The following is a 13,255-nucleotide window of genomic DNA, read 5'->3' as shown; positions in this document are numbered from 1 at the left end:
TGTCTAAGATACCACAGCTAGGAAGAGATGGGACTGGGATCTGACAACAGACATTCTGATTCCAGAGCCCATAGACCACTTTATTGCTGGATATTTATTTCTTTATTAACTTCTTTGCGAGAGAGAGAGAGCATAAGAGTAAGCGGGGCCGGGGCAGAGAGAGAGAATCTCAAGCAGGCACTATGCACCGCGCCCAATGTGGGACTCAGTCCCGTGACTCTGGGATCCTGACCTGGGCGGAAATCAAGAGTCGGATGCTCAACCGACTGAGCCGCCCAGGTGCCCTTATTGCTGGATATTTAAATTATATCTGTGTGTTAATTAGCTGAAAGTCTTGCAAAGAAATTAAGCCTAAAAGTTTCTCCCTGACCCAAGGTTAACCATTCTCTGTTTCCTCGCAGTCCACAGGGCCATACGGATTGCACAAATCTGGATATTAACTTCTGGGTGGAACATTAAAACACCTGAAACGTAAGTAGGCATTGACTTTTCAAATATGTGCTTCGTCTTCTTCAACTGTCCAAGTGAAGCGTGGGGGTTACACTTCTAGTCAGCCGGCAAGTGCCTTTTATGAAAAGACCTTGATCCCAACAGAACGAAATAGGTATCATTTCATTTCCACTCAATTCACTTGTGTTTTTTTTTCCCATAAAGGAAGAACTCTCTCCCAACCCCACTGGCTTTAAAAGTGAATAAGACATCTGTATGCCTAAAATTAGTTGGCTCTTCTATCTGAGGTTGACCTTAATGCCAGCTGAATAAAAAAGTTATTGTGAAGGTTATACGCAGTTTAGCTAGGCTTCCTGAAAGCTTCTATTAATTTCCGAAGTGAACGTCTCTCAAACGATGTCTCCCTCATCTTTATTCTCACTCTCATGCCTAAGGCCCTTCCCTCTTTGTCTTCAATCGTGGCAACACTCTCCCAAACTGCTGCCGGATGATCCTTACAAAAACAAAGCTTTGGCGATGTCATTCCCAGCTACACACATTTTTGTTCGTTCCCAACTGGCAATGGAATGAAATCCAAATACTTAAGCACGACATTCAAAGGCCTTCATTACCAGAACACTCCCCTTCTTTGAGCCAAACCAAAATACTCCCAGCCTCCTAGTATGCCAAGGACTATCGTTATTTATCTTCATGTCTGACATTAAGTAGTAGCAAACGACATAGGAACGACAGATAGGCAAGATGCTTCTCTATTAGGGTGTGTGTCATGCCAGGGCTTGGGATGGGAGAAACTCTGTGGCAATCACTATTCTACCACCTCCCAAACAGCAGGAGCCATCAGTCTCACGCCCAGCCTTTAATTTCCATTTAAACTTCCCTGGCTTCCCTTAAACAATCAACAGGTGCCTTTAAAAAACTTGGCCATACTTCAACATCTTCCAAGCAGAGACTGTTCATCCAAAGGGTAGCAAAATACTCTACTGGTGTCAGACATCTTGGGTATAATCTGGGGTGTGGTATAGAGTTTACATTTGATAGCTAGTGGAAAATACTGAGCAATGCTCCCAAATAACTCCCCCCAGCTCCCCTCCCTCCCCCGCCAACTGACACACACATACACATATGCTTTTCAGAAAAAATCTCTCTTCCCTAAGAAGACAGCCCTTGAAAAATAAAGTTTTGCTGGGTCACCGATCTGTGGTTTTCACCGGAGTTTCTCTGTCGTGTCCATTGATCTGTTCCACTCATTTCTGTCATTCATTCAGAAGCAAAATACATGTTCCCTCAAGGTTTTCAAAGGAGACACATTCAGCTCTTCAATTCTTTTTTACCAGGTTTTTAGGGGACCCTACACGGGCAATCCACATAGACAAAGATCAACAACACCATATCCTTCTCTCTGTTCAAAGGAGTTTAGAGACTAAATTCTCTTAAGATTCTGTTAGGTGTACATTTTTGCAATGGTCCATAAAAATCCATCTAACTCATCACTGTGGAACTAAATTAAACCCCCTTGCATTCACCAAATGTTCTGCCAGAAGGAATCCTTTTGTTTTGTCAAGGTAGATACACAAAATGTTTCCCTCTATCGCCAAGCCACAGTTAAAAGTTTCAAAGTTTAAAGCCACATTTAAAAGTTTAATGATACACATTTCTACCAGATGTCCTTCCCCCAAATCATCTGGGTTTTACAGACCATTTATCACCACACTTTTCTGCCAGGATTCTTGCAGTGAAATCTCTTTGTTCAGAAAAGAGTTCAGACTTTACTATCTATTAAATCTGAATTGATCAGAGACCAATTTATTTAATTAAAAATACAGTTCTCTGCTCCAGGACCAGACGTTGGCCACTTGAGTATCTGGGTAAATGTAACCCAGGAATGTGATAACTTGGGTCCCCTCAGAATCCGAATCCCTGCGGTAAACATCGCTCTTCATACTGTTTGGAAACCAAACCACAGACTTCAGGGGTAGTCCTCTGACCTTTGCTCCACACCGAGCATTTATCACCCATTTCTAACAGACTTGATGGATCTGCATATATGCACACCCACCGCGTAGCCTGGCACCTAGTTAAGTGGCTACTCAGAAGCTTTTACGGTCACGTATATCTGTTAGTCTTTATCTCAGGCACAGTTATTTATTTGCCTTTCAGCAGCACATATGGTTTAAGACAAATACAGTAGCTATTTCCTCTTTTCAGGCAAGTCTGAACGTCTCATCTTGACATTCTTATTGTGCTGTTCCAAGCATTTCCAAATTGAGAAAGCTATATGAGGTCTCAGTGGAAAGTCACTGCCAGCCAAGACTGTTTGCCTCTGCCTATGTAATAAATGACAGGGTTTCCTTTAAGCCCGGGTTCAAAGACTTAATTCGCTTGCTATTCATCTCCATTTCTGGTTACTGCCCAGCAAGGCTCATTTCTATTGCCCCGATGTTTCTCCAGTTTCACCACTGAGTCTGATTGCCAGCCTTCCATCACTTCTCAAAACACATGTGTGTTATGTGTGTGCACGTACCCACATGATTAGATTGAGGACACATTTTTTTCCTGCTTTCTTTTTGTCTCTCTTTTTGCTCTTTGTTTTTTTTTAAAAACTTTTTTTTAACATTTATTTATTGTTGAGAGACACAGAGAGACAGAGCACGAGAAGGGGTGGGGGAGAGAGATAGGGGGACACAGAATCCGAAGCAGGTTCCAGGCTCTGAGCTGTCAGCACAGAGCGCCACGTGGGGCTCGAACTCCTAAACCGTGAGATCACGACCCCAGCCGAAGTCAGATGCTTGACCGACTGAGCCACCCAGGTGCCCCGAGATTGCAGGTGTAATTTTGAGATTGCATTATCCATACTTTATTTGTACTCTGTCTCGTATGTGTACAGTTTTATTTTGCAATCATTTTATTTCTTTCTAGATACAGGGCACAGTGTTAAGCAAAGATTACAAATTCAAGTGCTGACAGTATTCTTGAAAGTATCATAAATGAATGATTTGGAAATGGTGGTGACTATGGCAAATCAGAAAGTACATTTCTCATCTAAAGAGGAATGGAGGGGCGCCTGGGTGGCTCAGTCGGTTAAGCGTCCGACATCGGCTCAGGTCGTGATCTCGCGGTTCACGAGTTCGAGCCCTGCTGCAGGCTCTGTGCTGACAGCTCAGAGCCTTGAGCCTGCTTTGGATTCTGTGTCTCCCTCTCTTTCTGCCCCTCCCCTGCTTACGGTCTGTCTCTCTCTGTCTCTCAATAATAAATAAATGTTAAAAAAAAAAATTAAGAGGAATGGAAATGCTGCTTTGGGTAAGAGAGACTCCCCCCTTACAAAGGCAGCTTCTTCCTCTTTCTGCTGTCGCTAAGGGAAGATTCCCTGCTTTCTCTCTGCCAGTATGTTTCCAGGAGCCATGACCATTGCTAAGAGTAGCTCCTTCCTTGAGGGTTTCTTACAGCCTCCCTTCATGGGAGGTGGGCACTGCTAGGTCTCCAGCCCAGTGCTTCAAGGCAAGGTCTAGGGGAGCTAAGTTAGTTAGGATACAGGCCCCGCTGCTTTACCAGAAGCCCAAGACAATAGCGGGGCAAATATTTTCTCACTTAGTCACGTAGAGAAAGGAAGTCCGAAGAGGTAGGGCCTCTCTGCTCCTTGAGGTCATCTGACGGCCCAAGCTTCTTCTAGCTTATGAAAAAAACATGTTTCCCTCATCCACATGGTACAAGATATCTCCTCATTGGATCCATGTCCCAGCCAAGGAGAAGAGGGAACAAAGGGTGGTAGAAGGCCTTAGACTCTGGGACAGAGGGCCCCTTAAAAGCTGGGGGTCCTTTTTGACGCTCCTCTTTCACACCTGATCCACCAAGGAACCTATGGATTCTGGCTTCCAAACAGAGATAGAATTCAGCCCCGGGACACCTGGGTGGCTCAGTCGGTTAAGATTCCGACTCTTGGTTTTGGCTCAGGTCATGGTCTCGTGGTTCGTGAGTTTCAGTCCTGCCGTGGGCTCTGCGCTGACAGTGTGGAGACTGGGATTCTGTCTCTCCTTCTCTCTCTGCCCCTCCCCCACCCCTCTCTTTCGATCTCAAAATAAATAAGCTTAAAAAAAAAAAAAAGGAATCCAGTCCTTTCTCCTCTTAATCCAATCCACTCTTATCTCTGACCGGGCGTCTCGCAATAATCTTCTAACTGGTCTTGCTACTTCTATATTATTCGCTTGGCCGCACTGCCACCACCACACACCAAAGTCTGTTCCCAGCAGAGCAGAAGGAGGGATTGTTTGATAATAGAAACAGATTACATTTCACCTCTGCTCAAAATCCTTCAATGGCGTCCCACTTCCCTTAGAGTGTAAGCCAGAGTCCCTCAGCGGCCTTCAACCGTCTACACAATCTGACCTCCCACGCATCCTTCTTGCTTCCTTTCTTCTACTCTTCCCCTTGCTCACCTCGCTCACCCTATTCTAGCTCTACTGGCATCTTTACTGTTTCTGGAATGTGTCAGAGGCACTTCTGCCGTAGGCTTTTGCGCTGGCTGTTCCCTCTGCCCGGAACACTCTCGCCTACAAGATCCACGTAACAAACTCCCTTACCCCGTGCCCCCCCCATCTTTTGTGGTTGCCATCTTCTCAAAGAGTCCTTCTCTGTCCACTCCACTGAAAGTTAAAAGCACCTTACCTTTTCCCTTTATTCTGTTCTTTTCCCCCCAGTTTTTTCTACAGCCCTTACCACCTTTTAACACATCATGTCATTTGCTTTTTTATTGTCTATCCCCTTCTGCTAGAATCTAAAAACTAAGAGGGAAGTAATTGTCTCATGTAGTGAGGAAGCACAATTAACTAGGATAGTCCCTGAGAAATGGAGGCGCTTACTAAATACGTACTGAAATGATCTTGTGGTTCATGAGTTCGAGCCCCACATGGGGCTCTGTGCTGACAGCTCAGAGCCTGGAGCCTGCTTCAGACTGTGTCTCCCTCTTTCTCTGCCCCTCCCCTGCTCATGGTCTGCATGTCTCTGTCTCTCTCTCTCTCTCAAAAATAAATAAACATTAAAAAAATTTTTTTTAAATACGTACTGAATGAATGAGTGATTACAATTCAGAAATGGTGGCTGCCAGCACTAGGTTAATGTTATGGGTTGAATTGTGGCCGCCCCAAAAAGATAGGTTGACGTCTTAACCCCCAGTATCTCACAATGTGATCTTATTTGGAATTAGGGTGTTTACAGAGGTCATCAAGTTAAAACGAGGTCATTAGGGTAGGTCGTAATCCGGTATGACCAGTGGCCTTATAAAAGGGGGAAATTTGGACACAGAGACTCACACAGGGAGAACGCCATGTGGTGATGAAGGCAGATATTAGGGTGTCACATGTACAAGCCAAGAAATGCCAAAGTTTTCCAGCAAACCACCAGAAGCTAGGGAAGATTCTCCCTCACAGACCTCCCTCACTTCAGGAAGGAAACGACCCTGCCTGCACCTCACTTCAGACTTCCAGCTTCCAGATTGTGAGACAAAAAATTTGTTTTAACATTTTCAGATTTTTTTTTAAGTTTATTTAGTTATTTTAAGAGACAGAGAGAGAGAGCATGGGAGGGGCAGAGAGAGAGAGAGAGAGAGAGAGAGAGAGGGAGAAAGAGAATCCCAAGCAGGCTCAGCACTGTCCGTGCAGAGCCCGCTGCGGGGCTCGATCTCACGAACTGTGAGATCATGACTTGAGCCAAAATCTAGAGTTGGCTACTTAACTGACTGAGCTAGCCAGGCGCCCCTAAAATTTTAAGATTTTAAGTTTAGAGCACTTGGTCTTGTCAACCCTATGAAACTAATATAGTTGCTAGATAGGTGGGTAGGTGTGAGATTTGGAAGCTTAATTAGGTCCGGAGGTGCCTATAAACTAAAGCAACATATCAGCAAGGTATAAGAATTATACAAGATTGGGGCGCCTGGGTGGCTCAGTCGGTTAAGCGGCCGACTTCGGCTCAGGTCATGATCTCGTGGTCCGTGAGTTCGAACCCCGCGTCGGGCTCTGTGCTGACAGCTCACAGCCTGGAGCCTGTTTCAGATTCTGTGTCTCCCTCTCTCTGACCCTCCCCCATTCATGCTCTGTCTCTCTCTGTCTCAAAAATAAATAAACGTTAAAAAAAAAAAAGAATTATACAAGAATACGTCCTTAAGGGTTAACTCTCTGTCCAAGGACTCAGGGGGACAGTTGCTGAACTCTGCCTTACTTCTCTCTTTTCTCCATCCTACCCACACCCCTCACCATCATCACCACACAAAAACATCTGCTCTAAATTGTAGGGGAATTCCTAGATTATATTTCCTGTGAAGGTGTCAGCTGGGCAACATTTAGCAACTCTTGAAGATCTTTCTCCAGCTTGCACTAACTGGACGTTGTGTCCAGTCAACTCATCTGCTTTCTGGAAGATTGGGAACCTCTGTGAACCTCAGGGTTTTCTGTTCGAAGGGATTCTGAAACGGACGAGCTAGGGCACTCATTTGCAAGGTGCTGCCCCCCTCCACCAAGAGAACTGGGAACAGAGGTGGTTGGTGTCGTTCAGCAGGTCCTATGATCATTCTGGCCCAGTAGGGTCAGTAATGGCATTGGAAGGGAGAGGTTTCTGACTTTTGGTGAGCATAATCATTGTAGTGCAGTTAGGGGTCTTCCACTGGCTTTCTGTGTTTGGAGAATGAGGTTCCTTCTGCCTCCTGCTTAGGATTTTGTAAGGTGATTTAGACCGCCACCTGGGTGGACCGTTGGGCTGCAGAATTCCTAACAGCCTAAAAGGTCATAACCACCAGGAAGGTGAGGGTGTCCCAGTATATAGGCAGAAAACCAAGACAGGGAGTTAGACATTAGGCTAGAAAAGATTTGACACAGAGGAGGGTCAGGGACCAGAAGTGGTGGGCAGAGTTAGATCCCAGACCTGCAAGCAAAGGGCGGCAAGAAAGAAGCTAATTCTTGCTCCCTGAAGTAGGATACATGAAGGAAAAGACCGGGTGTCAAGAGAAAAGCCAAGATCCTGGGGGTGCTCAAGGTCAGAGAGACTCTGGCGATGACGGTGACTTGGGGGTGAACTCACAAACTCTCCTGTTGCCTTTGGTTCTGAACAGGGTTTGTAGCAGAGCCAATCATTTCTTCAGCCCTTGTTAAGCACCTGTGATACGTTAAGACTTGTGCTAGGGACCGTGGGGTTCAGAGGTGACAGGCATTGTTCTCAAGGAATTGAGAGTTTGGTAGGGCAGAAATCAATGATAAACCAATGACAATATAGTATATTAAGTACAATAAGAGCACAGTGTCATACACGGTTGTAGTAGCTAAGAGCTCAGGCTCTGTTTTCAACAGATCTGAATTTACATCCTGACTCTCCGGTTATTGGTTGTGTGATCCTGAGAAACTCACTAAGCTTCTTCAAACGTCAGTATCCTTTCTTATAAATGGGAATAGTAATAGGACCACTTACCCACTTTATAAGATTCTTATGAGAATCAAGTTATATCATACATGCCTGGCACCAAAACAATTCCCAATAACATTGACTATTATTTATAATAATAGTTCTTCTTATTATAATTATCTGGGGGAAGGTGATGGCAAGAAATGTTTCTAGGAAAAAGTGGCATTTGAGCTGAATATTGAAAAATAAAGAAGGGTGGCTGGGTCTGGAAGGATGCTAATGAATTGCTTTTAGTTAAAAAAAATTTTTTTTTTAATGTTTATTCACTTTTTTGAAAGAGAGAGACAGAGCAGAAGCAGGGTTGGGGCGGAGAGAGAGGGGGACACAGAATCTGAAGCAGGCTCCAGGCTCTGAGCTGTCAGCACAGAGCCTGACGCGGGGCTCGAACCCAAGGGCTATGAGATTGTGACCTGAGCCGAAGTCAGATGCTCAACTGACTGAGCCACCCAGGTGCCCCTGCTTTTATTTTTTAATTATGCCCTGCCAGATTCCTCAGACAATTTTAGGTGGGATGATAAATTCAGCGTTAGCAGGAGTGGGAGATGTCTCTGAGCAACATGGGACATTTTGACCTCTTCATTCTAACCCTACTGTAATCCCAGATCTTACATATTTGCCCCATTCATGATTGTAGCTCCATGAAATAAATGCAACTATTCATCTTTTTTTCTACTTGATTTTGAATATAACAGACAGAAATAACAAGAAATAAAATTGAGGTTGTTAAAATCGCACCCAGCAAAATTTTACTCTGATTGAAAAGATGCCTTTTCCATCTTCTTAACCCTTGATAGGAGGAGGGAGAAAAGCTCATGAAAGAGAATTTAAGTTTGGGTGAAATTATAATAGACACATTTTTGTATGGACAAACATAAACAAAATAAAATGATTAATAAATCAGATTTTTTCAGGGCTCCTGGGTGGCTCAGTTGGTTGAGCCTCTGACTCTTGATCTCAGCTCAGGTCATGATCTCACGGTTTGTGAGTTTGAGACCCAAACTCCGTGCTGATAGCACGGAGCCTATTTGGGATTCTCTTTCTCCCTCTCTCTGCCCCTCCGACCTCTCAAAATACATAAATAAACTTTAAAGAAAAATCAGATTTTTGTTGTAAATGTAAAAGATCATTAATTCAAATTACTTCAAAGGAATTTCAATAAAACAAAATTTTAAGTAAAGCTTAGCTGCACTCTATGGGAAATTGATACAGAAATTAAATGGTCATAGTCAAGTTTACTCCCAAGGATACCTTTTGGTTGAAAAGCCTTCCATACTGATATAATTCTTATGGACATATTTGCATTCATAAACATAGAATCAAAACATCAATGGATACAAAATAGGGTATTAAAATCTCTAGCACTTGTCTGTGACATCCAGGTGGGTGGATTGATGAAGCAGTTGGAACTCTGTCCATAGCTTGGGAAGTCAGGGTACCACTAAGGGATTTGAAGTCATCACCGTGTAAGTATTCATCTGTTTTCTTTTGTACCTTCCATAAAATAATCGTGCAGAGTAAGAACCTAATATATGCCTATTGAATGTTAGATTCTCTCTAGTCAGGCCTATAGGTCTTACGGAGAGAGGGATTACACCTGCGTCGTTTTAATTTGGCATTTACTGAATACTTTACAAAAATCAATTCTTACAGCTTTGAGAGTAATCGGAGCAAACTCGAGGTTCACCAAGATTTGGACGTCTGGAATATAATCACAAATCTTATCCCAAAATATACTTTTTCCAGTTCATAAGATGCAATATTTTTAGCCTGGCGTTCCTTATTCACTGAACATTTCTTCTGCTTTTAAACATTGTTTTCTTTCTTTTAAAATTTGCTTCTAGAGATACCCTCATTCTCCACTTGACAAGGTCATGGAAGATCTAGACGAAACATTATTTGAAGAATTTGAGAACTACTCCTATACCCTGGAATATTACTCCTCAGAGTCTGATTTGGAGGAGAAAGCCCACCTGGGAGTTGTTCACTGGATCTCCCTGGTGTTATACTGTGTCGCATTCATTTTGGGTATTCCAGGAAATGCCACTGTTATTTGGTTCACGGGGTTCAAGTGGAAGAAGACAGTCACCGCTCTCTGGTTCCTCAATCTGGCTATTGCGGATTTCATTTTTCTTCTCTTCCTACCTCTGTACATCTCCTACGTGGCCATGAATTTCCACTGGCCCTTTGGCATCTTGTTGTGCAAGGCCAATTCCTTCATTGCCCAGCTGAACATGTTTGCTAGTGTTTTTTTCCTGACGGTGATTAGTCTGGACCGCTATATCCACTTGATCCATCCTGTCGTATCTCATCGGCACCGAACCCTAAAGAACTCCCTGATAGTTATTACGTTCGTTTGGTTTTTGGCTTCTCTAATGGGTGGTCCTGCCCTATACTTCCGGGACACTCTGGAGTTCAATAACCACACTCTCTGCTATAACAATTTCCACGAGTATGATCCTGACCTTACTTTCGTGAGGCACCATGTTCTGACCTGGGTGAAATTTATTGTTGGGTACCTCTTCCCCTTGCTAGCAATGAGCATTTGCTACTTGTGTCTCATATTCAAGGTGAAGAAGCGAAGCATCCTGGTCTCCAGTAAGCATTTCTGGACCATCCTCGCTGTGGTCATGGCCTTTTTGATTTGTTGGACTCCTTATCACCTGTTTAGCATTTGGGAGCTTACAATCCACCACAGTAGCTATTTCCACCATGTGCTTCAGGCCGGCATCCCCCTCTCCACCGGCTTGGCATTCCTCAATAGTTGTTTGAACCCCATCCTCTACGTCCTAATTAGTAAGAAGTTCCAAACTCGCTTTCGGGCCTCGGTTGCTGAGATACTAAAGCACACGCTGTGGGAAGTCAGCTGTTCTGGCACGGTGAGCGAACAGCTCAGGAACTCTGAGACCAAGAACCTGTGTCTCCTGGAAACAGCTCAGTGAGTTATCACTCTTCCACAAATCAGTGCAAAGCTTTTATGTGGGTCCCCTGACAAATGCTTTCAGGTTATTTGGTTCCAAGGTACAGAACTAACCTTATCTTTTTGTTGTTATTTTTAGTCAATTTATTGGCATTACATTTTTGTGTGGGTATAAACCTTAGGAAAGATCTTCATTTTCTTTCCCCCCTGCAACTTAAATTATCTGTCATTTTTGCTAATTATACCATATTGGATTAGTCACCACTGGTGACACAGTATCAGCTATTTTTTTAAACCTTAGTAATTTGGAAGTCCTAAATCTTAATATTAAATATATGATTAACTCATTTCAAAAGTGTTAAAATATGTGCTTAAGCTCACTTCAGTTTTGCACAAGGAACCTATTAGACGTGTCTTAAAAATGCAGCATGTACTTAATTTCTTTATTTCATGAAATCTATGTATATACATTTATAAATTAAAGTAATGGTTATAGTAGCTTAACACATTGTGAACTATTAATGCCTAGTGAAGTGTCCCAAAAGCTAGTTGCTTAAAATCACAATTTATTACTATTATATCTCATAAATCTGAGTCCGAAATTCAAATAAGGCACAGAGAGATGGTTCATCTCTCCACTTCACAAGGTCTGGAGCTTTAGCTGGACCGGGATGACCCCAGTGGCTGAGGTTGGGAACAGCTTGTCTTCTCTGCCCTACTGTCTGTTCTTCCCTTCTTCTCTTCTCTTTTTTCTTCACAGCTTTTCCAGCATGGTACCTTGGGGTAGTCAGACTTCTTATATGGCACAGTTTAGGGCCCTAAGAAGCCAAGGTGGACATCTCTAGGCCTCTTAAAGTCTATGTCCGACCCCTGATGCAGTACCATGTCCACTGTACTCTCTCGGTCCAAGTAGCCACCAGGTCAGTTCAGGTTCAAGGGGAGGTGACCCCACCTGTCAATGAGGATATGCTCCTATCCTTAATCCCTCATGGTATCAGTGTACTTAACATTTTTGGAAAACTCTGGGTATGTGCAAGTATGCATGACATTGCTGTAAATGTAAAACCCTGACATCTAGATAGTAGGTAGGCCAGCCCAATCTCAGAAAGATTTCAGAAAAAGAAAGCATGTGTGACATAGTGATATATTTCTACCTTCTATTCCTATAACTGTATTGATGTAGGCACCAGTACAAGACCAATGAAGTATACCTTTACGTCAGTGAGTGACCTCTTCATGGTGCAAATCTGTTGCATTTTAGACGGTAATGGTATTTTGCCTTCTATCCATTTATTCCTTTAGCAAACAGATGAATGTCTAAGGGGTATACAGAGGCATGTGGCACTTAACAGTTTAGAAAGTCTAGAGATCAAACCTGCATGAAAACAATGCCAGAACAAGGTAGACAGTAATAAGTGCCAGAAGAAAGCCAAGAAAAGTGTAGATTGTTCAGAGAGGAAAGAGCACCCAGTATAGAAGTGAACAAACATTGGGGTTGCTTGATTTTGGGGTTTCCTGAGGATCCTGTTCCTGTCCCTTGTCTCTGCTGGTATCCTTGTCTTTTATGAATACAAACTCTGTTACTCACTGCAATTTTTAAAAGCATTTAACTTTCCATATTTTCCGGATTTTATTTTGAAAATTGGGAGGAGGAGATGTATTATTTCTTGAGTCAGTATCCTTTTTTATTTCATCTCTCAGCTTTTAGAAATGCTAGTCTCAGATCTTTATTGGCTCTGTCCTTTACTGTTGGCCCATACAACAATCAGATCTGGATTTGGAAATTATTCCCCCAAAATGTGTGGCATAGCTCAGCATATCCCAACCTGTCACTCCCAAATTTCATGGTTTCTGCCCTACCCAGTATGGAGGGAGGGTAGGAAGAAAGGTACTCATTGTCAGTGTCTGCCCCCTGTACCACGAGGGGTTAAGAGATTCCACTTGCCCTCAAGGGATAGGCCTTGATTTCCGGATCAGGAGAAAAGCTGGAGGATCCAAGACAAAGAGAACTCTATAGGCTCATCCTTAGCTCGAGCAAATGGAGAGATTCTCAAGGCTGTTGGAGAAAGGAAGGGTGAGAACGCAGGAGAGGATTAGGCAACCAAGGGCAGAAGGAAATTATGGAGCAGGAGATGTTACTACCTGGTAAGCAGGAGCTTACCAAGGGCCTATAAAAATATTTGAGATCTTTGGGTGCCTGGGTGGCTCAGCTGGTTAAGCATCCAAGTTTAGGCTTGGTTTAGGCTCAGGTCAAGATCTCCCAGTTTGTGGGTTTGAGCCCTGCATCAGGACAGCTCAAGGCCTGCTTGGGATTTCTCTCTCTCTCTCTCAATAAATAAACTTCAAAAAAATCTGAGATCTTAAAAAATAGTATTGGTTCTAGAATACAAAAAGAGAAACTTGAAAAGTCAAAATTAATAAATAATTATACGTCTATAAAATACACCT

General features: G+C 43.2%; 1 protein-coding gene across 3 annotated transcripts in view; it reads left to right on the top strand.

Moving 5' to 3' along the window:
- CMKLR2 (chemerin chemokine-like receptor 2) overlaps positions 1–12,969 on the top strand; it is a 34,341-nt gene extending 21,372 nt beyond the window's left edge. For 2 of the 3 annotated variants that reach the window (XM_042949887.1, XM_042949886.1), the window contains 2 exons: positions 402–471; positions 9,732–12,969. In XM_042949887.1, coding sequence (XP_042805821.1) covers positions 9,762–10,829 — 1,068 coding nt within the window. In that variant the 5' untranslated portion in view covers positions 402–471; positions 9,732–9,761 and the 3' untranslated portion in view covers positions 10,830–12,969. Of the gene's footprint in view, positions 1–401; positions 472–7,344; positions 7,468–9,731 lie in introns of those variants that run through there. The other variant, XM_042949888.1, reaches the window with a different exon arrangement.
- Positions 12,970–13,255: the final 286 nt, after the last annotated feature.

Source organism: Panthera leo, chromosome C1 (genome assembly GCF_018350215.1).
Source record: "Panthera leo isolate Ple1 chromosome C1, P.leo_Ple1_pat1.1, whole genome shotgun sequence".
Taxonomy (NCBI): Eukaryota; Metazoa; Chordata; class Mammalia; order Carnivora; family Felidae; genus Panthera; species Panthera leo.
This window is presented reverse-complemented; position numbering and strand designations above follow the sequence as displayed.